The sequence below is a fragment of the Falco peregrinus genome, chromosome 5 (genome assembly GCF_023634155.1).
Source record: "Falco peregrinus isolate bFalPer1 chromosome 5, bFalPer1.pri, whole genome shotgun sequence".
Classification (NCBI taxonomy): Eukaryota; Metazoa; Chordata; class Aves; order Falconiformes; family Falconidae; genus Falco; species Falco peregrinus.
The window spans coordinates 67,623,424-67,649,139 of record NC_073725.1 but is presented as its reverse complement, the minus strand read 5'-3'; the positions used below and the strand labels follow the sequence as shown (position 1 = coordinate 67,649,139).

The window sequence follows — 25,716 nt, the reverse complement described above, 5'->3', positions numbered from 1 at the left end:
GGGGACAGCCTGCGCACCAGGGTGGTGGGGACAGAACCTGGGAGTCTGGGTGCCAGCACCGGGGGACTCCAACCCCCACCAGCACCAGGCAAGGTTATTTATTATCCATGGGGAAACTGAGGCACGGAGCCCCACAGCCACCCAGGAGTGCCCCGAGCTGAGCTTTTGCCGGCGTGCAACACATCCAGGCCCATAACAAACCATCCACAGCATCCAAGCAAACTAGACTGTATTAATATTTACACTTAGGAAGAGGAAGGAAATAAAGAGGAAAAGGTAGGTGGTGGAGAAGCAGGTGGCTGCCCTTTAGCCGCGTGGGCTTTCCCGTTGCATCCATGGAAGCTGCTTCCCGTCCCCAGGGGCTCGCGACCTTCATGTGAACGCCAGGCAAGGGGGGGGTTTGCAGTTTCTCCCGGCTTCCTCCCAGGGAGCGATGGCTCATTCTCAGCAAAAACCTCGACGGTGAAACAGCCTCACCACGCAGCGCCGCGCTCCCAGCCCGGGCGTATCCTAGCACTAAAACGTGCTGCCACTCGCGTGCTCCAGACGTGACACCAATATGCCCCAGAAGCAAAAACCTGAGGAAAAGGCTGGCAAGAGCCAGCTTCGCCTCCGCTCCACGCCAGCAGGGGATTTGCATTGGTTTTGGAGGTCTGAATCTTCCCAGTAACGCCGTATGATGGCAAGTGCCGCAGGGCACACACCACTTTGGCTGAAAACAGATGGGAAAAAGGAAACCTTTGGAATGACCCCACTGCAATCACTGTGGCAGAACTGCCACAAGCAGGGGAGGGAACTGGCCCTTGGAAGGAGCTGCCGTGATTTCCCCAGGCTGCCGGTTCAGCCCCTGCAGCTCCGCTCTCTTGTACGAGCCACCACTGAGGGAAACACTTCCAAAGCATGGGACGGCCAGAAGTGGGCCAGAGGCTGTTGCTTTTCCCCTGGGACTCATTGGGGTTTCTCTGCTTGTGAGACTGCGAGCCCTGCGGCCACAGCCCCGCTCCTGGTGTTTCCAGGGAGGAAAGCCCCTCCAGGGCAGTCGCAGACCCTGTGTGGTGCAGGTGGCCTTCGGTACCCCTCAGGAGCTGCCGCCTGCCTTGCGCTGTGTGCTTAAGCTCCAAGTTTTCCTTTCCAACAGCCCCAGAGCCCTCCACATGTCTTTCCTGGAGTGCTATCAAGCCTGGCATTTGGCTTTCCCCCCACCCCAGAGCCTTCCAGATGCCTTTTGGGGTGCTCGAGTCCTCTGAGCATGTTCACTGCACCCCAAAGCTCTCCATTTCCTTTCTCTTGCACCCTGGAGCCTTCCCCGAGTCTTCCAGCACCAAGAACTCTTCATGAGTCTCAGCAGACCCAGAGCTCTCCAAGTCTTTTCCCGGCTCCCCAGGGTTCTCCATGGGCTTCTCTGAAAGCCCCCACCTCGTGCTTCTGGGCACCCCGGGTCCCTCCTCTTGACATTTCACATGCCCTGCAGCCCTCCGTGTGCCTTTCCCCAGATCCCTCTGTCTGGCTTTTGGAGCATCTCCTGGGGATCTGGCCCTACCTCTCATCCCACGAGGACAAGCAGTGAGGTGGGACAGCCAGGCATTTGGGTGGGCTTCCCAAGCCAACATGCTCACAGGGGAGAAAGGCTTTCACTGAACACCAGCACGGCCCACAGGGGAGGAAGGGTCCCCGCCATCCGCCTGCATGCAGGGACAGGAAAGGAAGTGGCGGTTGGGCGGTTTGAACTGTGTGCACAACCCTGATGAGAAAGAACTGTGTAAGGCAGAAGGCAGGGAGCAGAGGGGAGAGGAGAGGCGCAGGCACTGCTGTGTTGCAACAAACCTCGCTTGGGAAGCAGCCAGCGGTTATTCAGGGCACGTTGAAGCACGGGAGGCTGGTGCAAGGGTGTCCCGCAGCCCAGCCACAGCCCTGGACTCAGAGTGAGCAGGCTGTCTCACTCCCTGCCTGCGGCAAGAGGCATGAAGCAGCGAGCAGTACTTTCCTAAAGGTCTTGATCTGCGGCTGGAGTGTGTCTATGTCGCTTCAAGCCACAAAATAACTTTACTGTGCCAGTACTCTGCTGCTTAACCACCTCAGTGCTTCAACAACAGTGTCTGAAAGGAAGGGGAAGGGTATTTGGGGTGTTAAAACTAAAGAAACACCTCTCAAGGAGCAGAAGGCAGCCTTGCTGCCAGGATTCCCCAGCTCCCTGGGTTATATCTGCCACAAAGAGATGGTGGGGCAGAGGGAACAAAGTCCAGTGGCTGCTTGTGGGGTCCAGCTGTGAGTCCCGTGTGTTCACAGGACTCAGGTACTGGCTGAAGGGAAAGGCTGCCCAGCAGAGCCCCGCTGCCGCACAAACTGCCCCAGCAGAAAACAAGTCCGAAGGTTTTAGCACTGGAGCTGCGGGGCAGGATGGTCCCTTTTTCTTTGGGAAGCTTGGTCAAGGATGGATCAGCTCAGCTGTGGCTGTCAGACAGGAGGAAGGGAGAATGTCAACTGTCTGCCAAAGAGTTGCAAGGAGTCCCCATGTCCAGGTGCTGGTTCATGTGTGCTGCTGGCGTTCCCATCGCACCACCGATGGGGCTGGGAGGAAGAGGAGAAAGGCTGGGAGGAAGGAGAGGAGCATCAGGCCACCTGGCTGCAGTTCGAGCTGCTCAGCCCCCTTCACAACTTCTGGATCTTCTCAGCAATAACGATGGGGTTCTCCTTACGGATCTTCTCAGCGGCTTCTGCCTTGTAGTCGTAGGGGCAGGAATGCATGTCAGAGTACCGGTGAATGGCACAGAACAGGTTCCCACAGCGGCAGTCAAAGCCTGAATGGAGGAAGAGCAGAGAGACAAAGCTGCATTAGTCCCATCCAGCTGGACAGGAAGGCAGCAGGGGCCCTGCTCTTTCCTGCCAGGCCAGGAAACTCCACTAATGCAGAAAGAGGGTCAGACAAGGGAGGGGGGCCACTGTCCCCGACAGGCAAAAGGGACTCTCAGCGTGGCAGAAGATCACGGGTGGCTCTTTGCTTTCCTCTGGCTTAGCAGCTCCCATGAGCGCACGCGTGGTCTGGGCAGCCCCAGCTGTCACAGAGGTGGGAAGCGCTCCCAGAGCAGCTGCTCTCTGTGGTCCCTGGGGACAAGGGACATGCCAGGGACTGCAGAGTGCCAGATTGCTAATCCAGACGAGGCTCCCCAGGCAGCGAGCAGGCTGCCTGAGCTGGAGCTGAGCCCTCCAAGCCAGCCTGGCTCCCCAGGCATTATGCAACAGCACTTGGACTGACCATCAATAAGCCGGCAAGTAGCAAAACCTTTACCTCGTTAGGATTACTTTTGAGCTATTTAGGCTTCAAAATTCATAGTTTAGTCACTTCACTCAGAGACAATGCTGTTCAGATGTGCTACTGTTATCACAGCACACTGGGAAACTGAGGCAGGGAGGGGGTTTGCTGCAGGAGAGCAGATCAGCTCCCCATCGCGCTGGCTGTGAATCACACCGTTTCCTTTCACATCTTTCCAACACAGGCTGTGAAGACCACAAACCCATTGCTACGAGGTGCCAGTTTACTCCTATTTGAGAAAACTCATCCTAAATGCCCAGAATTCACAGGAGTTCTCTGCACATTGGTTCCTAAAGGAGAGGAAACTTCTCACTGTTTGAAGCTCTTAGGGAAACACTCATCCAGGAAAACAATCCTCCTTGCAGATCTGAAGGTTGGGCACAGAGGACCCTGCCCGGTTCCAGGCTTATAAACCCGCATGTACTCTAGGACAGCACCCTCAAATCTGCAAGCAAGCTTGGGCTCCATAGTGCCAGGTGCTGGGCAAAGCTCCCAGGCCAGACCCTGCTAAAGCAGCTTACACCACCGAAACCAGAAATGCGTGTGCGGTCCCCCACTGCTGAACGCACCGAGGAGGCTGCAGAGCCGAGTGCTCCACTAAAACAGCATGACCCACATGGCTCTAGAGTTCACTTTTTCCAGGGAAACACTAAATACCAGAGTCAATTTAGGAGAACGATGTTTTTATTAACAAACCGCAGCCAAGGTAATTGCTTCGCTTTCCAGGGGCAGTTTTCCCATTGCTACCAGTCACCTGACACCATCTCAGCACCTCTCTCTTCAGCTTTACAGGCTGAACACTGAAAGCCAGCCTCCTCTCAGGAAGCTAACCGGGGAAGTCAAGGAGCATTAACAAATGGGATGAGTCTTGGAGTGGGATTTTCAGGTCTAACTGGGATTTTGGATCTAACTCCGTTCGTGTCACTATTATGAAAGCTTTACTGCTGACTTGAATAGGAGCAGAAATAGATCCACAGTGAGCGCTGCCTTTGCTTCTACAAGCAGGTTTTACCAAGCAGCAGAAATAACCCAAGAGGCACTGGCTCCATCCAGTTCCGCAATCCTGCATCCAAGGGCTGGCAGGGACCCTGACAGTGAGCGGCAGGTTCCCCGGGCTACTGCCTCAAACAGCACTGTTCGCAGCTCAGAGCTCCGCTCCCACCGCCCCTGCAGCACCACATCTTGGGGATGTAACGTGCTTTATGGAGGGGTACCTGCAGCCACCGACCCACATCAACCCTCTGAACCCAGGAGGTACCATAGCACAAGCAGGTCTGTTCGCAGGGCTACGAAACCAGGCTACTAAGGCCCAAGGCAAGTTCTCCCACAGCCAGGGTCTTACCGGTTAGCCCTATCTTCTTCCGGCAAGTGAAGCAGCGATTCTTCTTCTGTTTCGGTTTTTCTGAAGCCGTCTTATCCTCAGCTGTGGTGTTCTGGGATACTTCAAGCAGGGTACCTGAAACAGAGGCAAGAGGTTTGCTACCCTTCCTGATAAACCAAGCAACACATTTGTTTTATTACAGGAGCTGCTTGAGGCCCTACTGATTCCGGGTCTGTGCCAGACACCTCTGTGTGCATGTTTCCCTGGCCGACATACCCCAAACTGTGAGATCTGCCTTGTTCCACAGAGACATACAGATCACACAACCTCACATTTTCTCTCTCTTTCAAATTCCTTAAGTCCAAGGCTCAGAAACATCAAGGAGATATTACAGTTTAACCAAGGCATATGTAAGGTAACATGATGCCATTTAGCTCCTGCTGAGAAAAAGTAATACTAAGTAGAATTACCTGGTGCTTGCCATAGGTTAAGCATGTATCTGGATAGTTATTACAGCTCAGCTGATGCAGAGTAACTCAACTGCGGCAGCTGAGCCTAGAGTTAATCTTTGCGGGGAAAAAAAAACAGTTAACCCCTTGTAAGTGCTAGTAATTATTTTTGCTGACTCTTACATAAGTGTTCCTCATATGTAGGTCTCAGAATGCTTTACACAGATACTCATCACTGCCTCTAATCTACCAAAAGGAAAACTGAGCTCTGAAAGCCAGATTGTTAAAGGTCACTCATGCTTAGCAGGATTTCCTACAGTACCTAAGCAGGTTAGAGAAGTCAACAGGAGGGAGGAGCACTAACTACTAGCAGATACACACCTGCAGTGCACGCTGCTCTGAAAATCAGGCTAAGGAGATAAACAATCAAGAGGCAGAGCTAGCTTTGTGGATCTGACCCAAAACAACTTTCTAAAAATCACACAATTGGAAGAAAGGGGCAGCCTCTTCCGAGTCTCTCTTTCACCTAACAGTCTCTCATCATTGTAAATTGTCTCCTGGGCTTGCAGGCAAGGGATTACCAAATCTAAAATGCACCGTCATGTGTGGTGACTACAGCCTGTTTTTTAGCAACCAACAATTCTTGGGGTGGGGGTTAGTTTTCAGTGCAAGCAAACTGTCAGCTAATGGAGGGTGTCTCCAGTGCAGTGTTCCTGGGTTATGGCTCTGCTGCAACGCAACAGCTCACCCTGTAACTCATCAACTGGAGGATGTACCCCACTGGGCAATGAGACCCATGCTCCTCCATCACTTCAGGGTACCCACTTCGTGAACAAAGCAACAGCGCTAACACTCCCCTCTGAGGGGCAGATACACCTCCCATCACACAGGACAACAACAATCGGCCAACAGCTGCCCCTGGGCACCGCCACAAACACGACTCCCCTCTCCCAAGACTATATTGGATCCGTCTCCTTTCCTCCCTTGAGAGATGGCAGGGAACTGTAGCTAACAACAGCTGTGCAGCAGGCTGCGGGACGCTCCGGGCTTTCTGCCATTCACTAGGATAGGCGTCATGGAAGATTATCCTCCTGACAGCAAGTGAGGGCTGGCAGCTACTCAGCCCTCAGCCCACAAAGCAATCACTATTGGCCTGCCCTCAGGCAGAGCATTTCCTCCTCTCCCTGTTTCACTAACAAACAAACGGTTCTCTCCTTAGCTCTCTTGCTTGGTGTACCTTTACTGCTGGGAGGTAACAACTGTCCCCTGCAGTTAGTGGCCAGTATTGAACTTGCTGCTCAAACCGACTTGTGAGATTGGTGTCATTCAGACTTGTGCAAAGGCCAAACCAATCAGTCTACCTGACGAGGAAGATGCTGATGAGGCTTCTTCTGTCTTAATGAACTCTTCTGTCTCACTGCTGTTTTCTTCTCTGGATATGCTCATGGCCGTCATCTGATGGGTCACAGGAGTCTGAGCACTGGGATCATTTGCAACAAACAAACAAATCAGCCATAGAGCAAACATAAGTATTTTCTTTTGCTGAACAGTGATGTGGGGGAGACCTTCATCCCATAAATTTAATTTGATTATACTCAGAGGTAGCTCAGGAATACAGCAGGCCAATTTCCCTCAAGATTTGGGATCAAAGTTCTTCAGAGTCACAAACGAATCTGTGATGACCTCAGTTTCCTTTTCTACCCAGTAATATCTCAAAGCCAAGGCAACAGCCCATCCAAACAAGCCCAGGGACAGGGAAACAGAGTTATAAGTCAGGACTGTAATGCAATGGTAGAGCTCAATGCAGTACTATGCTCCTTCCTATCAAACACGACTCCGGTCCCTAATCCTTCTGTCGCAGCTTCCAACTGAGTTGAAACCAAACAGTTTGACACAGCTAGTGACAGACAAGGTGCACCGGTTCCAAGAGAACCAGGATGCCACTTATATTACTACAGATTTTACTTTACTACCAACCCTCTGGTACCTGGCTCTATGCATCATAGAGCATCAGGTCTATCATCAGTCATCATCATCAGGGACATCGACTGATTGAGAATCTTCCAAATAAACCAGGGTTACGATGAACAGTGTTTGATCCAGCCCACTTTACATCTCCCCTTAGCCTTACAAAGGATGAGAGCCTACCCCTCATCTCAAAGCGGCTTTTTGGCATGGCTGTAGATCCACCCCCTCCAGACTATGCCCCTACCTGGCTTTTGCATCCTCAGGTGTGGAGTCTCCCTCTGCACGCTGCCCTGCAATTGAATCTGAAGCCATGGGGCTGCTGTTGGGACCACTGGGTGCTAGGAAACAAGATAACAGTCTTGGTAAACTCTTAAAAATATCAGCAAGTTCCTTGAGTGCTTGATGGCCAAAGAGAAAGCAGGATGAGCACTTTCAGCAGGCTCCCTACCAGGAGCCGGGAGAGCGCACCCCTGTTGGGATCACTCCCAGATCCCCTATTCCTATACTCTCCCCTCTGAATTTGTGCATAGGTCTCTGGGGGGATAACACATCAGGGCTGGATAGACTGCATCATGACCCAGCACAACTATTCTTACATTAGATCAGGAATGAGTCCTTGTATCAGGATCATCCATCTGAAATCAGCTGCTCGTCTTCCTGAGAACTGCAGGCCTCATTTATGGAGATGTGTTCAGCTTCTCAGGATCTGCGAGCTCCCTTTTGAGGGATGAGGGTTTATTTGCAGGAGTTAGGTGCTGAATACCTTCCATTATGTGGGTTTTTTTAATATCTGGTAAAATCTGACTTCAGTCACCCACGACACCTCCGTCATTCTTTGATTCCCCTTCTCCTCCTCAGCACTGCAAAGCAAACTCCACATCAGCATAAATATTCTCCTATCAGGATAAATGAAAGTACTGCAGTTACCCATAAACCTTGACTCAACATTACTTTGCAACTTCTCCAAGGTCCAAGAACGAGATCCTCATCTGCTGAAAGGAACTGGCTTCAACAGAAACATGTTGGGTTTAAGTCCGCTGAGGATCTAAGTCAGGGTCTTTAGAAAACCCCTTTGTGAGGAAGAGCTCTATTCCCAATATATATTTTGGGGGCGTCATTCAAGGAAAGCCATTCTTCCATTCAGGAACAAAACTGCAGAAGATCTCTAGAAGGTGTTTCTCACCGATATTGCAAAGTCGGTACATGGGGCATCTGCACAAACTCTCAGCAAAAGAAAATCCTGCTAATGATGGAAAGAGCATCCTTTCCGTGCACCAAGCTGCCTCGCAGCTCAGTGATATGTCAGCTATGTTTAGCTGCAAGAAATAAACATTTTATGTCATTGGTTTTGATTGTCAATGCTGTTTAGATAAGGAACTTATACAAACTCAAAAGGCCAAATTCTTCCCAGCTAAAATTTGATTTCAGGGATCTGTTGTGGTTCCCAGCAGCCAGCACACAGCTCAGGGAGCAGGTAATAGCTAAAAATCTGGGCCATTGCTAGCGCCAGTGAAGTTTTACAGTTTACCAGAAGGTGCTGACTGGGATGTGGCTTCACAAACAGCTGGGACTGGGAAGAAAACAACTGAATCCCTTACAGGCAACAGAAGTGCTCAAAGGCTCAAGTCTTTGATTTAGAGCCTTGGCTCTACACGAAAAGGAAGAGACGAGTTTTCTGGGAGGGAGTATGTCTGCTGGCAGCCAGTGCCAGTACCAGTACCATGCTCCATCCCAGCTGCTTAACACAGTTTGCATCCAGACACCCATTTAAGACACGTTTCTCAGACAAAAATCCTCTACCTGGGGGGCTTATCCGGTCACTGCTCTGCTGTCTCTGTAGAAACTCCTTATAGCAAACGGAGCACATCCCGTTGGTCCGGGGGCTGCCATAAAACCCACAGCCTGTGGTACACAACAGAGGCACCTGGGTTTGGTTTGTCTCCTGAGCCATCCTCTCTCCTCCAAGGCGACAAGCTACGAACAGGAATAAAAATGAGACAGCTGTTAGGGCTGGAGCACTCGTTCATTGTGCACTGCAGCTGATCAGGAAGGAGCCCAAAGGATCCCGAGAGAGTCCAGTTCCTGCACGTGCAAAACAATGCAATCCAAGTCCCTTCAGCACAGGATAGCCAGGGCTCGTAAGTGGCTACAGGATCCAGGGCCTGGGGCCTGGAGCCATCCGGAGCTCAGCTGCCCACAGCCAGTCTGAAAAGCCAACAGGAACCAGCTCCTGGTACTCCCTCCTCATACCACGAGGCTCCCTGAACTCCCGGGAAAGACAAGCACACAAGGCCTGAACATCCACTCTCCCATGGTAACAAGAAGTGCCATTGTAGCGGGACTAATGACTGCTGCAAACACTGAAACAAAGAATGCCACTCAAATGGCCAGCAAGTTAACATTTTGCACTTAATGGCATTTGTTTTCATTTCAAGCCTCTTTTAGTTTCTTAGTTCTCAGGAAGCTGATGCAAGCGATGCAAAAAGAATGCATTGCCTCTTGGTTTTGACATACTCATGTATTTCCCGACATATGCTGGCAGATAAGGGGAACATTAGCACTGTTAGGCTAGAAATAAGGTTTCTTTCCAGCAGTAAGATGTGATTCTAGAACACCTTCCCGGGGGGAAACAGCAGACATAGTGAAACCCACTTTTAAAATTAATCTTAATAATTTCTCTTTGGACCACACGCAGTTACCTCCAAACCCAGGAACTGTCCCCTTCCAGCCACGCACGGTTCAGCATTTACACGGCCAAACTGCACCGCACTCCTTCAAATGAGAACCATAAGCAATCCCAGCAACAACAGACACCCGTTCAGACATGTGCAAACAATGTGGCTGCCACCAGTCCAGCTTGGACAGAAGACAAGGGGAGAGGGCATCTGTGGGACCATGGCAGGTCCAGGTGGCTCCAGCTTGGGTGCAAAGACGTGGTGTTGCTGCTGGGAGTCCCCAGCACCCATCCATCCCCTTTGTGGGGTGCACAAAGCACCCACCACTTCACAGCTAACTGCCACTTCTTCCACTCTCCTACAAAACTTGCTCCACCAAGGGACTAAACCAATAGGAACATGAAATAATTACCCTCCTAGGGGCACTCCTACGGGATGGAAGTAGATCAGCTCTGGTTTATTCCTCCTTGTCCTCAACCAGGTGACAGGAGGTTCCGCTCTGCACTCGTGGCTCCCCTGGCAGAGCTCAGGCCAGTGCTCCCAGCACCAGGGCAGGCGTTTGTTTGTCCGAGCACCAAGGCAGGTGTGCGTCCCAGCACCAGGGCAGGTATGCGTTCGTCCCAGCACCAGGGCAGGCTGGATCCCTGCACCAGGGCAGGCGTTCGTTCTTCACAGCACCCGGGCAGCCGTCCGTCCCTGCCCAAACTGGCCTCTCCGTCCCCGCCGCCCCGAGCGTGCCTGGCAGGCGGGATCCCGGCCGAGGCCACCGGCCTGCCGCACACCAAGTGTTCAGCAGTTCCTTCGGACGTTGGGTGTCCCTGGAGAGAGAAGGCGACGGCCGCTGCGACTTCGGGCGAGTTCTGCCCTCCCCGAGGGTTCGGCCCCCGCCGGCTGAGCGCACGGCCTGGCCGCAGAACCCGCTGAAATGAACGGCGGGGGCCCCGCACCGCTCCCCCCGCAGCCCTGCCCCTGCCCCCCGAGCCGGGCAACCCACTCACGCCCACGCCGCCATCCCCCGGCCGAGCCGCCCGGCCTTGCCCCGGGGGGCACATCTCCCCGTGCACACCTCCCCCCCCAGCCCCGCTCACAGCGTGGCCGGGCCCCGCGCCCCGCTCCCCGCCCGCCGTGGAAATCGAGGCCGAGGCTTTGCGGCCTGCGCGGCGGCGGGCAGGGCCGGGCCGGGCCGGGCCGGGCCGCGCCGCTGGGCCGCGCCGGGCCCCACTCACCGGCGGCGGAGGCGGGCAGCCGCCGGGCCGGGCCGGCCGCCGGGAGGCTCAGGCGGGCGGCTGGCAGGGCGGGCTGCCGGGAAACATGGCGGGCGCTGCCGGCGGGACCGCGGCCCCCGAGCGCCCTCCCCCGGGGAGGGCCCGGCCCGGGCGGGACGGGGCCGCCACTGCAGCGGGGGCCGGGGGGGCGGCAGCGGGCCGGGGGGCGCGGGCCCGGATGGAGGAGGTGGGGTACCTGTGTGCTCGGCTGGAGGGGCTCGGGTATAGTGTGCCCGGATATAGGAGCCGGGGTACCTGTGTGCCCGGCTATAGGGGCCGGGGTCCCGGTGTGCCCGGCTATAGGGGCTGGGTTATAGTGTGCCCGGCTATAGGGGCTGGGGTGCCTGTGTGCCTGGCTATAGGGGCCGGGGTCCCGGTGTGCCCAGCTATAGGGGTTGGGTTATAGTGTGCCCGGCTATAGCGGCTGGGGTACCTGTGTGCCCGGCTATAGGGGCTGGATTATAGTGTGCCTGGCTATAGGGGCCGGGGTCCCGGTGTGCCCAGCTATAGGGGCCAGGGTACCGGTGTGCCCGGCTATAGGGGCCGGGGTACCGGTGTGCCCGGCTATAGGGGCTGGGGTACCTGTGTGCCCGGCTATAGGGGCTGGATTATAGTGTGCCCGGCTATAGGGGCCGAGGTCCCTGTGTGCCCGGCTATAGGGGCCAGGGTACCGATGTGCCCAGCTATAGGGGCCAGGGTACCGGTGTGCCCGGCTATAGGGGCTGGGTTATAGTGTGCCCGGCTATAGGGGCCGGGGTACCTGTGTGCCTGGCTATAGGGGCTGGGTTATAGTGTGCCTCGCTATAGGTGCCGTGGTACCTGTGTGCCTGGCTATAGGGGCCGGGGTACTGGTGTGGCCGGATATAGGGGCTGGGCTGTGGCGTGCATGGCTATAGGGGCTGGTGTATAGTGTGCCCAGCTATAGGGGCTGGGGTATAGCTGTGCCCCAGCTATAGGGGAGGGGGCTGTGAACCCTCAGCTATAGAGGCTGGGGTATAGCTGTGCCTGGCTATAGGGGCTGGGTTATAGTGTGCCCGGCTATAGGGGCTGGGGTATAGCTGTGCCAAATCTATAGGGGAAAGATCTGTGAACCCTCAGCTATAGTGGCTGGGGTATAGCTGTGCCCTGGCTATAGGGGAGGGGGCGTGAACCCTCAGCTACAGGCACTGGGGTATAGGTGTGCCTCTGCTATAGGGGCTGGGCTATAGCTGTGTCCCTGCTATTGGGGAGGGGGCTGTGACCCCCCTGTGGGCATAGGGGCTGGGGTATAGCTGTACCCCGGCTAGCTGAAGGGGCTGGGACCCCCCTGTGGGTATAAGGGGTGGGACACAGCCAGACTCCACTACAGAGGGGAGGATCCACTGTAGGGCCTGGGATACAGTCAGACCCAGGCTATAGGAAGCGGGAGTGACCCCCCTATTCCCCAAGCTATAGAGGCTGGGACACATATTCCTTGACTATAAGGAGGGAGCCAGGACCTTCCTCCCCAGCTATAGGGGCTGAGACATCGGCTGGACCCCAGCTATAGGGCAGAGCACTGGGGATGTCCCCATCTATACCCACTGTGGGAGAAGCGGGGGCAACACTTCTCCCCCACCCAAACTATAGGGGCCAGGAGGCAGCTGGCTCTACCCCAGCTATAGGAGAGGGGCTGGGAATACCCCCCACCCCCAGCTCTCAGGGCTGGGGCCTTACCTCATGAATAGGTGAGCTGGCAGCTGGGGGTGCCCCTCGTGTATTTCTGCAGTATGGAATTCATCGATGTGAGCACATACTCACCCTCTGCCTCACCCCAGGCAGCTTCCCTGCAGCCCCAAGACCCACGGGCATCACTGCTGACCCCACAGGGATGGGGCACTGCTGCCATCCCACATGGAAAAGGAGGGTGGGATGCTCTGAGTCTCCAGCTAGAAGGGATTCCCGGCTACAAACTGTTCTTGCTGCTCTTCCCTAAGCCCTGGGTGATATTTGTTGGGTTTTTTTTATCAGAGCTTCGGTTGGTGACCCAGCTTGTCATGGGGCTGATTCGCCTCCAAGCCCCCGTGCCCGGGGTCCTGGCCTTCCCACTGCTCCCGCAAACCGTGCTTGTTGGGTGCCCGGGATCGCTGCAGGAGATGGTGCCTGTTGCCCAGCTGTGCTGGGGCTTGGGGAAAAAACCCTGAGAAGCCACCACCAAGCTCTGCTCGGGTGTTTCCCACTGTCTTGCTGGCTGTGGGGGCTACGAAAAACTTTGTGCATTGGCCCAGATCCCCGGGCAGGGGCTTCTGCTTGCCTTTGGTTTGTGGCCAACGTGCAGACAGGGCTCTGCTCTCAGAGGGCCCTGGGGGCCAGTTCTGGCCGTGCAAAAGGAGCTTTTGGTGCAGTTTATTTGCACTGGCTGGTGTGGGAAATGAACTCAGCTGAGGGGCTGGGTGGGTGGCCCCTGAGCATCCCTGGCTCCTGAGCATCCTCAGCCCCCCGAGCATCCCCAGCCCCTGAGCATCCCCAGCCCCACGAGCATCCCTGGGTCCTGAGCATCCCCAGCCTCTGAGCATCCCCGGCCCCCCGAGCACCCCCCGCCCCCCGAGCATCCCCGGCCCCTGAGCACCCCCCGGCCGCCGAGCATCCCGGCCCCCCCGCGCACCCCCAGCCCCCCGAGCCCCCCAGGCCCCGGCAGCCGCACGGTTGCCGTGGGCCAGCAGCGGTGAGAACCACACGCCCCGGGCCCTGGCCACGGCCGCTTGGCCACCAGGTGGCACCAGGGTCCCGCGGAAAGGTGGCACCGCACCCAGGGAGAGGTGGCACCCACGCACCCTTCACCCTCCCGGGCACTCCCCGCCCACCGCCAGCCCTGCTAGAGGGGGTCCCTCTCTGGCACTGGAGCCCCACCTGGCTAGCGATGGTCCCTCGGGTAATGCCAGCCAGGGGCTCTGAAGCCACCAGCACCAGCCCGGGGTGCCCCTGGCCCCCGGGGGAGGGGGTCTCCATGCACCCTCCAGCGCTGCCATCCTGCTCCCCAGGTCCTTTGGCTTTACAGAGCTCGGGGGGGGGTGAGGGGGTGGCTTTTCAGGGGGCAGAGCCCCCCGCAGACCCCTCTGGGCAGGTGAAGCACAGGGATGCTCTGCCAGGGAGGCTGCAAGGAGACCAGGAGCTGCCTGACTTCAGGCTCTGACATCCCACCTGCGAACGGCGTGGTGGGGCAGGAGTCGGGGACAGGGTGCTGGGAGACAGGGGCATGGGGCAGGGGGCGCAGCATGGGGAGCAGGGCAGGCTGGGCAGCAGGGCTATTAATACCCATTTTCCTGGGATGCTCTGGCACAATTTTCAGAGCCAAAGCCGGAGGGAGCTCCTGGCTGAGGCAGCCTGCGTTTGTCCCTTCCTTGCTCCACTCTCCCCTTGTCCCCAGAGCCACTGTGGTCACCCACCGCTGTCACTCCACGCAGCTAGAGCATCGTCTCCATCTGCCCTTGAGCTGTGGCAGCAGAGAGAGCAGCTGCCTCCACCTCTGCCCGCTGCCTGGCTGCAGCGGCCCTCTCCTGAGCATCTTCTCTGCCTGTGTTATCTAATGGCCATGGCAGAGCATTTAAATGTCACCCCCACTAAAGGCAGCGAGGCCTCCGGGGTGGGGAGGGCTGGGTGAGGCAGGATGGGAGAAACAGGAGCAAAAAACCATATCGATTTCTAGCCAATTATTACTGTTATCAAAGCAGTGCAATTAAAGGATGAGGACACATTTCCAATACTCTGCCTGCCCCTCCGAGGCGAGACACTGGTTCATCAGCTTGGTTGAACACACACATCTGCATGCACGCAGGTACTTAACGTCTGCACACGCGTGCCTGTGTACGCCCGTAGCACATGCGTGTGCATGCAAACACACACGCGCAGCCGCACAAACGTCCTTGGCTCAGCAGCATCTGCTTGAGCTTGTTTTCCCCGCAGAGTTAATCTCCCCAGCCTGCTTCACTGCCCCGTTTCTCTGTGCAGCCAAGATGTGCCTCCATCTGGCTCTCACTGAGCCCAGCGAAGGTGGAGGGCTCTGGGGACGCTGGCAAAGCACTGCCCAGGGCTCTCGCCCGAAGAGAAGCTGAAGACGAGGGAACTTGGCCTGTTTCTCATCCTCATGGTCCTCTGTAAAATGTTTTCTCTCCTCACTGCCCCAACACGCAGGGGCTGGCTCCAACCCCACCACACCCCAGGGCTCTCCCAAGCTGCCAGCTGGATGCTTGCCCTACGGGTACTTGGTTTCTTATGCTCTTGCAAGCTCTGAATTACACCATTTACACCCCATCACTGGCGGGCACTGTTTGGGAGCATCAAAGATGCCAGCACAGACCAGACCCCCAGCTCAAAACATGTGCCATGGCCCTGTGGGGTGACGTGGATTATTCATGGCAATACCTGCAGCGTGGGCCTGGAGATGTGGCCAGAGCTTTGCTTGTGGTTTCCAGCATCAGGAGGATCAGACGCCTCCATTCCCAGAGACAAACCCAAAGCCAGGATGGATCCCTGGTTGAGCAAGACCCCAAACTGGCCCCCTCCCAGCCCAGCAGCCCTGTCCCTGGAGGCTGCCTGCCCACTGTCCGGCAGTGTTCCCCAGGAGATGCTCCCAGAGCCATGGGGCAGGGAGGTGAGTGGCTGGGCTCCGGTCATATTCCCTGGGATGGAGATCCAACAGAAAACCACAGAGGCAGACAACGGCAGGACCCCTGTGTTCCTTATCCAGCCCGCCGTCCTCCCGTGGCTCAGGAGCCCCGGGCTGGCTCTCACCGCTGAGCATCGCCCCTTCCCTAGGGAAGCAGCGGGACCGGAGCCCCGACAACCTGCCTGGCTGCCGGCCATTGCCACCTCCCTCTCCCCCAGTCCCCGACCCCTGCTTGGGTCCAATCCTGCACAGGTAACACATTAACCTAGTGCTGCGCCAGCCCCTGGCCACAGCGCCCTGCACTCCCTGCCTACATGACACACATCTGGGGAAGAAGAAAGGTGTGTGTGTGTGTGTGTGTGTAAATATAAAATCCTTTTAATAGGCTCAGTGTGTTAGAAACCCCCTTGCAATTACCACCTTCTCCTTGTCCGGCACACACAAAGGACTCTCAGGGGTGCTGGGCATGTTCCTGACAAACCCAACACGGCTGCGGGAGCCGGGAGGAAAGAACGGATGCGGGAGCCCTTTCAGACGCTGCTATTTGGTTGCAAACTGCTTAATTTCGTGAACAAAATGATATTTTTGTTGTTGTTGTTTTGATGGAAGGACGGCACTTTTTTGGCATGGTACAATCCCAGGGCTATTCATCCGTCGCCACAGCAACGAGCTCCATCAATGGCCATCCGAGATTGCAGATGATTAGAGACAACATGTAAAAGGTGGAAGACGCTGGGCACCTCGCAAACCTCATCTTCCCAAATGACTTGAATTATCCTCATTATTTCTCCCCGGCCAATTCACTCCCTGGTCTGCGGGAGACATCACTGTTATATAAACATGGGAAGAGCCAAGTTATGAGAGTGGGTGGAGGAGAAGGGAATGGTCCCTTTTGTTGGGGACTGACCTGGAAAGCTCATGAGATGGAGGATGAAACTCTCTGAGATGCTCAGGGAGTTGCAAATGCCTTCCTGCGCCTGGGGTGGGCATCACTCGGGGCTGCGGAGGAGGGAGACCACCCCAGGATGGAGCGTGGCTGAGCTTTGGGGTGGGGTGGCCACCACCTCTGCTCATCCCCAGTCCTGCAGGACCTTGCACCCTCCTGTGGCTCTGCCTTGAGCTGTGTCACTTCGTCCCAGTGACACGGTGGGGACCTTTGAGTCTGTCCCTTTGAGTCTGTCACTCTCGAAGCACTTCAGGGATACAGCCCATCACCACTACCTGGTTTGGGGGTAAACCAGAGGGAAACGGGTCACTGGAGCCTGGTGAAGGTGTGACATGTCCCAGCAGAGGGGCTACCCATGGTAACAGTGTCTGTGGGGCTGCGCTGAAGCACGGCAGCTGTGAAACTTTAATGCCCACCTGCAATATTCATGGTGCTTTCGACAGCAAGGCAGGAATCACACCAAACAGCCTGAATATTTCATGGGTGGCTCCGTGCCGGGGTTTTGGGGAGGGTCTCCTCCACTGCTGCCACATCTCCACCCTGCCATGAAGTCTGAGCTGTCCAGTGTGGAAAAAAGGTGATGACACCCTGATTTGCAGCCAGAGTCCCACAAAAATGATCTGGGGGGTTTCAGCCCCTGCCTGGGGTGGGAGGAGTGGACATGTCCTTCTGGATCTCCCTGCTCCTGGGGGGAATGGGAGACCCTGGGTGCAGGGCAGGGGGTCCCTGCGTGACCTCCCAAACTGCCTTCAGTGGGTGACCCCCATCCCAGGTCCCAAAGCACTGTGTGGGTAACCTGGAGTGCCCCCCCCCCCCCCCCCCCCCCAGCCCTGGACTGGGCTATCCTGGGGTCACTATGAGGGACTGGGACAGCAGTCGTCCCCAGTCCTCTCCTCCTTGGCCATTGCAGGACTGTCCCCCACGCTGGAAGCCCCTCTCCCAGGGACACATGGTGGCATGGGAGGTGAGAGCCACTGGAGTGGCTGGGACCCACATCAGCTCTCCTTTGGTGCGTCCCTGCCTTGTTTCTGTGCCTCAGTTTCCCCGCTATACCCTGGGTATGAGCCATCCCTCCAGGCATTTTGTAGGGAGTCATGGCCATCGTCCATGGCCATGGGCAAGAGAATGGGATACGGGTGGGATCCTGACCTCCATCAAGGGACAGACCCCAGCCCCAAGTACGCTGACAGGAGGGCAGAGGCAGGATGAGGCTGAGCATGGATGCTGCCCTGGGGTTCAGCACCACAGGGGCCAGCACCAGGCAGGATCAGCTTTGTCTCCCCTCTCTGGAAGGATGCTGGGGCCTGTCCCTGGAGCAGGGGACCAAGGACCACTGTCACCTTCTCTGAATGGTGCCAGGGGATCAGGGACACGAGGGGCAGCTCTGCCCTGGCATGGGAAGGTGGGTGCCCTTGGGGCAGGGGGTGGTCCTGGAGAACGGACCCCGCACTGTGTTTTGACTCCACACTTCCCTGCTGCCGGAGCCAGCTGCCACCCAAGAGCTGCTGCTACTCTCCCCCCACCACAGTGTCACATTGGATGTGAGATGCTGACACCTCCGAGCTGGGACATTTGTGCCCTTGGGGGGCCATGTGCTGGCTCCTGGTTGGGGCTCATCCCCCTGCCATCGGTCCCCACTGTGTCCCAGGTCCCCGTGCCTGGGGAGCACCCTCCAGCTGGGGTGCTTACCCTGACCCCCTGCCCACCCCCGGCTCCTTGGGCTCCTTGGGGTCCCATCTGCTTCCCCAGCAGCCCCCATGCCCGGTGGGGAGTATGACCAAAATCAAGGGAGGCCCTTTGCTGGGAGCCACGGCTAAAGTGGAGCTGATAATTAACAGTGGGAGAGGAGATCAATAGGGGAAGCGGCTGGCACTGCAGCTGGGGCCAGGGACAGCCAGGCTGGGGCCCCTTCTGCTGCTGGGGGGCCCATGGGGCTCCACTCTGGCACCCTCCAGCGCTGCGGTGCTGGGTCTCTGCTCTCATGACACATCCTCAGAGGAGAAGGGTGGGAGATGCACATGCAAGAACTTAGCCAGGTCCCACAGGGAGCCCATCACCCGGCTGTGGGTGATGACGGGGGGGGGAACCCCCCTACCCCACAGACCCCAGGCCATGCGGGTGATGGAGACAGAGCCAATGGTCCAGGTCAGGGAGCTCCAGGGTGGGAGAAGGAGTTAATTCCAACACTGAAAAGCTCTTTGCTGGCATCTCCCCTCTAATGGAAGAGTCATGTCGGATTAGCGGGCGGCCCGTTCGAGGCGCTGAGCGAGCGCCCTGCCTGCCGGCGCCCGGCCCTGGGGAGAGCCGGGGAAGCCATGCGGAATGGCAGATCTGGGCCACTGTGCCAGCGCCGGCGGGGGACACGCCGTGGCAGGGACCGCGGCCAAGGACGGGCACGAGGAGTCTGCTGCAGCAAGCTTTCACGCGAGTTTTTCTTCCCATTGTGGTGCCTTGACATCCAGCTGTGATGCACTCACAGTGCCCAGGGATGCTTTTCCTCTATTCCCAACCAGCCCAGACAAAATGGGGTTTGGAAGCAAGGACACCCCAAACCCTGGCGGCACAGCAGCTCCAGCAAGCAGCAGGGTGTTCGCAGCTGCCCTCCCGTGCGTCCGCCACTGCAATCCAATAGCTGAGGGCGAGTGATGCCTGGGCGGTGGAAAAGTGGGTCAGGCACATTGGACACCATGTGCTTCTCCTCCCCTTTCACACTCCTTATCGCAGTCCTGATGGTAAATAAACCAGTCCGTCTCCTCAGCAACCCAGCTGGCTGCTGGGCCGTGCTGGGAGCGGAGTCCAAGGTGAGCCATGGTGCTGGTGATGGGAGCCAGCCCGGCCAGCTGGGACCCAAAGGATGAGCAATAACCCCCAGTCCATTGGCACGGCACGGCATGGCATGGGGAACGGGGTCTGCCCGGCAGCCAGGAAGCCCCATCCCGGGAACCAGTGTGGTGGGTGTGTTGGGAAAGGTGGGGAAAATCCATTTCTTGGTGTGATGCTGCCTCTGCAAAGTGCACTGAGTTCCTTGAAGCTGCTCGCTGGTTCTGACAGCCTGAGATGGGAAAACTCTGGGAAATGGGAATATTTGCCACCAAAAAGCACAGTGAGGTGTTCAGGGCACTTTTAGGTTAAGCATGTCCGTGAGACGGGCTCCCTCATGTTCCCAGCAGCAGGAGCAATGACAGAAAGCATCAGAGCATCCCTGACCCACTGACCCACAAAAAAGAGGCATCCCACAGGGGCTGCACCCTGTATCATCCGCCCGAGCATCCCCCTCCGCAGGTAACCCCAGCGGCTCCCCTTGGGCACGGCTGGGCCACCGTGACTCCCCCTCCAGCTGCTTAAATCAAGCAGAGCCCTTTGTTTTCTGCTTTCATATTATTTAATTCTCTTCTCCTCACTTGCACTGCAGGGGCAGCAGCTAAGCCCGGGGCTTTGCTAAGCCGGAATCGTATTAAAAGAACAGAGAGGAAGAGAGTTTCTGGTGCTAAGCTGCTTGCGGTAACAGAGATGGATTTAAGGAAACTGCTCCCATAGCGATATTATTGCCCCAAAGCACCCAGCCTGGGGGAAGGCAGACCGGGATGTGGGAAAAGGGATGGTCCCTGTTGGGATACACCAGCACTGGCACCGCAGGGCTGAGGGGGGGGGTTGCCTGAGGCCACCCGGTGAAGCCCCCTGGGGTGCAGCCAGACTGGGACCCACAGCTGGGGCTGGGAGCAGCCCGTTTGGTGCTGGGCAGGCAGCGGTGGGTGGCTCACCTGGGCTTTGGCTGTATTAAAAGCTAAGTCCTCCGGCATGGCTTTTTCCAGAGCAGCAGCCAAAAAGGTGCTTACAGGGCTGAGGCAGGAGCCTGCCAAGCCTTAATTAGAGACGCTCAGCGGTGCAGCGTGCTAATACGCAACCTTTCGCCTCTGGAGGCCAGGATTTAAACCGCAGAGAAATCATCTCAGGGACGTGGGTGCTGAGGTTGTGTTTGTTTGGGTGAGTGGGGAAAAACCTCCCTTCCCTACACAAACCGTGGCAGACCTGGAGCTGCCAAGACCCCCTGACCTGTTGGTTGGTGCTTGGCATCCCCAAAACGGCTCCCTGGTGGGATGCAGGATGACCTGAGTCTGGGCAGAGGGAGGAGCCGGAGCAGATCCCTGGGTGCTTTCTTCTCCCCTGCTCTTTTACTCGCCCTCTCTCCGCATTAACATGTTAACTTTGGCCAAGAGCTTTTCCCACTGACCTACTGATCTTTCCTATTTCGGTCCCTGGAATTAAGGGATTGCTGGGATTAACTTGCGCTAAAGCCTCCAGATCGGCTCTGGAGCGGGACGCCCAGGTACGGGCACAGCGGGCAGCTGGGGGCACCAGCCGGCAGCAGGAGGAAGCCAAGCGGTGGCCGGTGCCCTGAGTGCGGGTGGGTGGGTGCAGCACCCCATGCTCGAGTGCCTTGGGTGCTCTTGGCTCCTGCGTCTCCTCTCCCTGGGGTTTTGGACCCGCCGCGATCAGGGGCTGAGCACCCACCCAAGCAGTGGGGCAGGTGGGGATGCCCAGAAGCCCCCCAGGGATGGAATAGTGCTTTGAGGACCACACTGCACCCATCCTGCCCAGCAGCAGGGATGCCATTGAGGGTCTGGAGCCAGCCGGGGCTGTGCGAGGCTGCAAACGTGGCTGCGGCAGCTCCAAACCCCTTCCCAGGGAAGCAGCTGGTTCCCGTGGCAGAGCCAGGACAAGACCCTTGGCCAGCACCATTCTCCTGCCCCAAGCCCCAGCCCTGTGGTCCCACTGCCATCCCCAGGTGAGCCCCAGTGGGGGGATGCTCCGCACCTGTGTGGCTGCTCTGCTCCCGGCTCAGAAATAATCCTCAGATACCCCCTTTTCACCCTAGTTTGGAAACTTCCCCCAAAGGTGGGCTGCTTTTCTGCCTGGAGAGACACCCCCAGGGAGCCCCCATCCCACATCCCTGCCCCAGCCCTGGGAACCGTGTCCCTCCTGTGTGCCCCCATCTGCCTCGGGTCCCCCCTTGCTTGCCGGCGGGCACGGGAGAGGCAACATCGCATGAAATTCGGCAGTTTTGAGGCTGGGAAGTTAAAAAAGATGGAGGTGAAGCGGGGGGGGGGGGGGGGGGGGGGGGGAAGGGGGGGGGGCGGGCAGGAGCAACCCGGCTTTGAAGGTGCCTGGAGATTAACTCAAGGCCACGGTGGAGGCTCGGAGACTTTTACAGCAAAACCTCATTAAGGCGAGAGGGGGGGAGGCACAGAGAGCAGGGAAATCTTCTAAGCAGGAGGAAAAACGTTTGATTCAGCAGAAACAAGTGGGAAAAAAAGCCCCCTCACGTCCCCCCACACTGCTTTTATCTGTCTCAGGGGGACTGGGGCGGAATATGAAATCTGCCCCTTTCCTCTTTCCTGTTTATCTCCTAATTATTACGCTGGAGATTCGGCAGCACCATGCAGCGCCCGGGCCAGTGCCAAGTGGAGGCTCTGCTGCCCCAGCCAGGGCAAGTGCTGGGGGGAGCTGCCCAGGGAGCCCTTCTGTACCCCCCTGCCTCTGGGCTGAACCCCCCGGGGCAGCAGAGAGGGAGGGGGGTGGCACGGATGGGCCAGGACCCTCCTTCAGGCACCATTATTTGGCCATCATTTGTGCAACGAGGTGCACCAGGGCTCTGCAGCCTGGCCGTGGGAGATGCCGCCTTTGCCCCCTCGGCAGGACCCTGGAGCCCGGTGGGGCAAGCGGGGTGCTGGGCTCAGCAGAGGCTGGGATGGCCAGGGCAGGGGCCATGCCCCCCCATAGCGAACCCCCCAGGCAGATGCTGCAGCATCCTGCACGCCTGGTGCCTCGGCCCACTGACCTACTTTGAGCATCGCTTCGCCACGGGCGCGTGGGGATGGGGACAGGGATGGGGATGGGAAGGGGAATGCCATGCTCCAGCCAAGTGGTGATGCGATGCACCATCCCACCCCAGGGGCACCAACAGCCCCTGCCCGGGGCACAGCAAGGTCCATCCCAGCTGTGCCCTGTCCCCCCCGCAGCCCCTAACAAAGGCTCAGCAGCCACTAATTGCTTGGGGCCCCTCGGGGTGCAGGGTGAGACCAAATGCCCCTTCTCTGGCCCACTGGCAGCTCTGCTGGCCACGGCTCCAATTAGCCTCATTATCCTGCATCGCCACTGATTAAGGGCCAGGTAATTGCTGCAGCACTGGGTGTCCCTTATAGCCGCACGGCAGCAGCTATTGCATAAGTGCCGGGAGGGCATTACGTGAGCGGGTCAGGCCAGCCCAGGGGCTCCAGTTACACCTGCCTGTGCTGCCCCCCAGCCCCCACGCAGCCCCCAGCCCTGGGTGGGGACAGGGACAGCCTTGCATGGGCTGCGGGATGCACAGGCACGCTCCGCTGCTGCCTCACTTTCCCCTTTCTCCATGCTCTGCTTTGCACCCACCACCAACGCTGGTGTGCCTAAGCGACACCCACCCCATGCCACGGCCCCACGCCGCGGCTGTGCCAGCCTTTGCATAACGAGCACCGTGGGGCAGTGACTCACGCTGCTTCGGCAGGGCCACGTGCCCAGCGCCATGCCAGAGCCAGACGGCTGCTGGGGGCCGGCGTGGGCAGCGCAGCCATGTCTCGCCCCCATGGTCCGAGGGCACTGGCACAGTCTGGCGCAGCCGGGGGGACCCTTGTCCTGCGCCGCTAAAGCGCTTTGGCAGAGGGGTTGGGAGGAAGGGTGACCGCGATGCCACGGAGAGGACAAGGCAGTGGGCTTTGTCCCTGAGCAGGGGGCTCTCTGTGGTGTCACCCCCACAGCCGGGGGCCATGTTAAGGCTGGGGGCTGCAAGCACTGCGGCTCCCCTGCAGCCACCCTGCTGCCACCCTCAGCCTGGCACTGGGGCACAGGACCCCTGCCCAGCCCTGGGGCACACCCCCACGCCGGCACCTGAGGACAAGGTTGGGGGGCACTAACGCTGCAGCCCCCATCAGCGGGTTCACCCCATGACCCGCTCCCTGCTGGCAGGGTCAGCGTTCCCGACGGGAAACTGAGTCACGGTGAGGCGAAACGACCGGGCAGTGCCCACGGTGGGGAGCCCGTGGCAGAGCCACCGAAAGAGCTGGCTGGCCCAGGCGGCTGTGCCGGGGCTTGGTGAACACGGGGCAGCCCAGCACCCCCAACGGGGGGGCTCGGTGGGCACCGAGGCTGGGTGAAAAGCTGTGGGTACAGGACGGGATAACGTTGGCTGGGCAGGCGGAGAGGTTCCCCTCCAGCTGGGTGGGGTGCAAGCTAGAGCAAACAGTGATTAAGGTGCAGTGGCGTCATCCCAAATTCCTGCTCACCTCCAGGCCAGCCAGGGGCTGGTGGGGCCAATGCTGCAGCGGAGCCGTGCTGGTGGTTGTTTGACATGGCCATGGTCTGGCAGCGCCCCAGTGTCTGTCCTGGCCCCAACCACAAAGAGTCAGTGGCGAGGCTGGGCCAGGGAGGAGGGGAAGGAGAAGGGCTGGATGGTGGCGGGGGTGGCAGAGTTTTTGCTTCTTATCCATTCCTTGCGACCGTCTCCTGCCCACGCCACCAGTGCCTAGGTCTGCTGGTGCCACCTGTGACGGGCTGGATCCAGCCCCGCTGGATGCGTCCTCTGGCATCACCCAGGCGAGTGCAGCTCCCTGGCACTGAGCCCGGGTCTGGGAGCACCCAGGCACCTGACGGCAGCTCTGGCCCCTCCAACCCTGCTGCACCCCCATCGCTGGGACCAGCACCAGTCGATGCCAGGGCCAGTGCCTCTGCACCGGCCGGCCTGCAAGCAGAGCGGCACTGGGCTCCACACCACAGCACCTGCAGCAGGAGACAGTTTTAGGGGAAATTTGGTGACCTGCAGTGCTGCTGCATCCAAAACAGCCCTGGGCAAGGGGAGGGGAGGCCCTCCTTGCTCAGGAGCAAATGTTACTCCAGGGGCTCAACTGTCACCACCAGCAAACTGGCTCCACCTCGTTTCTGTCTTTGCTGGGACCAGGATCCTGGTTTAAACCTGGCCAAGTCCACAGGGTAAGGCCCTGGCCAAGATAAAAGGGGGTCCTGCTCTGGTGTAACCTCTCCACCTCCACCCTTATGGCCCCAAAACCACGGGGCCAAGTCCCAGACAGACCTGCAGCACCCGGCACCCGCTGGGCTAATGCCGGCTGGCGTTGGAGGCTGGGCGCCGGGCACGAAGGGTTAAGGAGAGGGTACGGGAGTGGGTGCGTGGGTCCAGCATTGCTCACGACAGGCGTGGTGCCGTTTATGTAACCTCATACTTTTGGGTTGCGCCGGGGCACGCGGGGAGTATTTTTGCTCTCGCGCTGGTGCCATTTGGCCACGACTGTCCCAACAGCAGCAATCAGGGCCATGCAGGGCGAAGAGGTGACTGCCTTTTGGGAGGGGCGAGTTCGCCAGGGCCGGACCTGCGTGCCCCGAAGAGTCACCACATTGCTCCCGGTCTCAGTTTCCCCATCTGTGAAATGGGGCTAATGAGGCTGACCTCCTTTGGGCAGTGCCGGTGACCTCCAGTGATGGGCACAGAGGCTGTGCCCAGCCGGAGCCAGGCGGGATGTGTGCTGGGGTGGGATTTCAGGGGCTATCCAGGGCTGCATTTACAGAAGCCCTGCTGGAAGCGGGGCCTGTAAAGACCAAATCGAGATGTCACCCTGCGTCCCGTCTGCGTGCCCATCCATGCGGAGCGCAGCGGGGAGGAGGAAGGAAAGCCGGGAGGAAGGAGCGAATCCAACCAGAGAGAGCAGCGAAGCTGTTCACAATCCCCATCAGCAAAATCATGTCAGACAGCAGCACTGGAGCGCAGCAGGCAGCGCAGCCCCCTCAGCCCCCCGCACCCCCTCCACTCCCCAGTGTCCCCCTCCCTGGCTGTGGCTGCTCCCATGCCAGAGCGGAGCAAGAAGGTAACTCAGCACACGGGTGGGAGCACACAAAGTGCCACTGCGGCTCAGCCCTGGCACCACCACCCGCCTGCACCGGTGCAGGGGGACAGTTCCAGGAGCAGGGGTGGGCAGAGCCCATCTACCACCTGCCCCGCAGTGCCCCTGCACCCCTGGCTCAGCCCTGGGCTTTGGGGTGGATGTGGATTGAAATTGTCCTCTTCAGCCATGCTTCAATGCTTTAATTTAAGGGTCTGGGGGCTGTGGTGCCCCCGG

At 58.3% G+C, this 25,716-nt stretch overlaps 1 protein-coding gene across 3 annotated transcripts; it reads right to left on the bottom strand.

Annotated features, from left to right (window-relative positions):
* Positions 1-212: 212 nt before the first annotated feature.
* Positions 213-11,088, bottom strand: LOC101918227 (AN1-type zinc finger protein 5-like). 3 transcript variants are annotated; one of them, XM_055806008.1, is made up of 7 exons: positions 10,950-11,088; positions 10,136-10,541; positions 8,849-9,022; positions 7,293-7,386; positions 6,442-6,560; positions 4,653-4,766; positions 213-2,798 (listed from the first exon to the last, which is right to left on the bottom strand). In XM_055806008.1, the coding sequence occupies exons 3-7, from the start codon at positions 8,997-8,999 to the stop codon at positions 2,650-2,652; spliced, it is 627 nt and encodes a 208-aa protein (XP_055661983.1). In that variant the 5' UTR covers positions 9,000-9,022; positions 10,136-10,541; positions 10,950-11,088; the 3' UTR covers positions 213-2,649. The 3 variants fall into 3 exon arrangements, with proteins under 3 accessions (XP_055661983.1, XP_055661985.1, XP_055661984.1); XM_055806010.1 differs by lacking the exons at positions 10,136-10,541; positions 10,950-11,088 and adding an exon at positions 8,232-8,364 and having other exon boundaries at positions 8,849-8,988; XM_055806009.1 differs by lacking the exons at positions 8,849-9,022; positions 10,136-10,541; positions 10,950-11,088 and adding an exon at positions 8,232-8,842.
* Between the last annotated feature and the right edge of the window lie 14,628 nt (positions 11,089-25,716).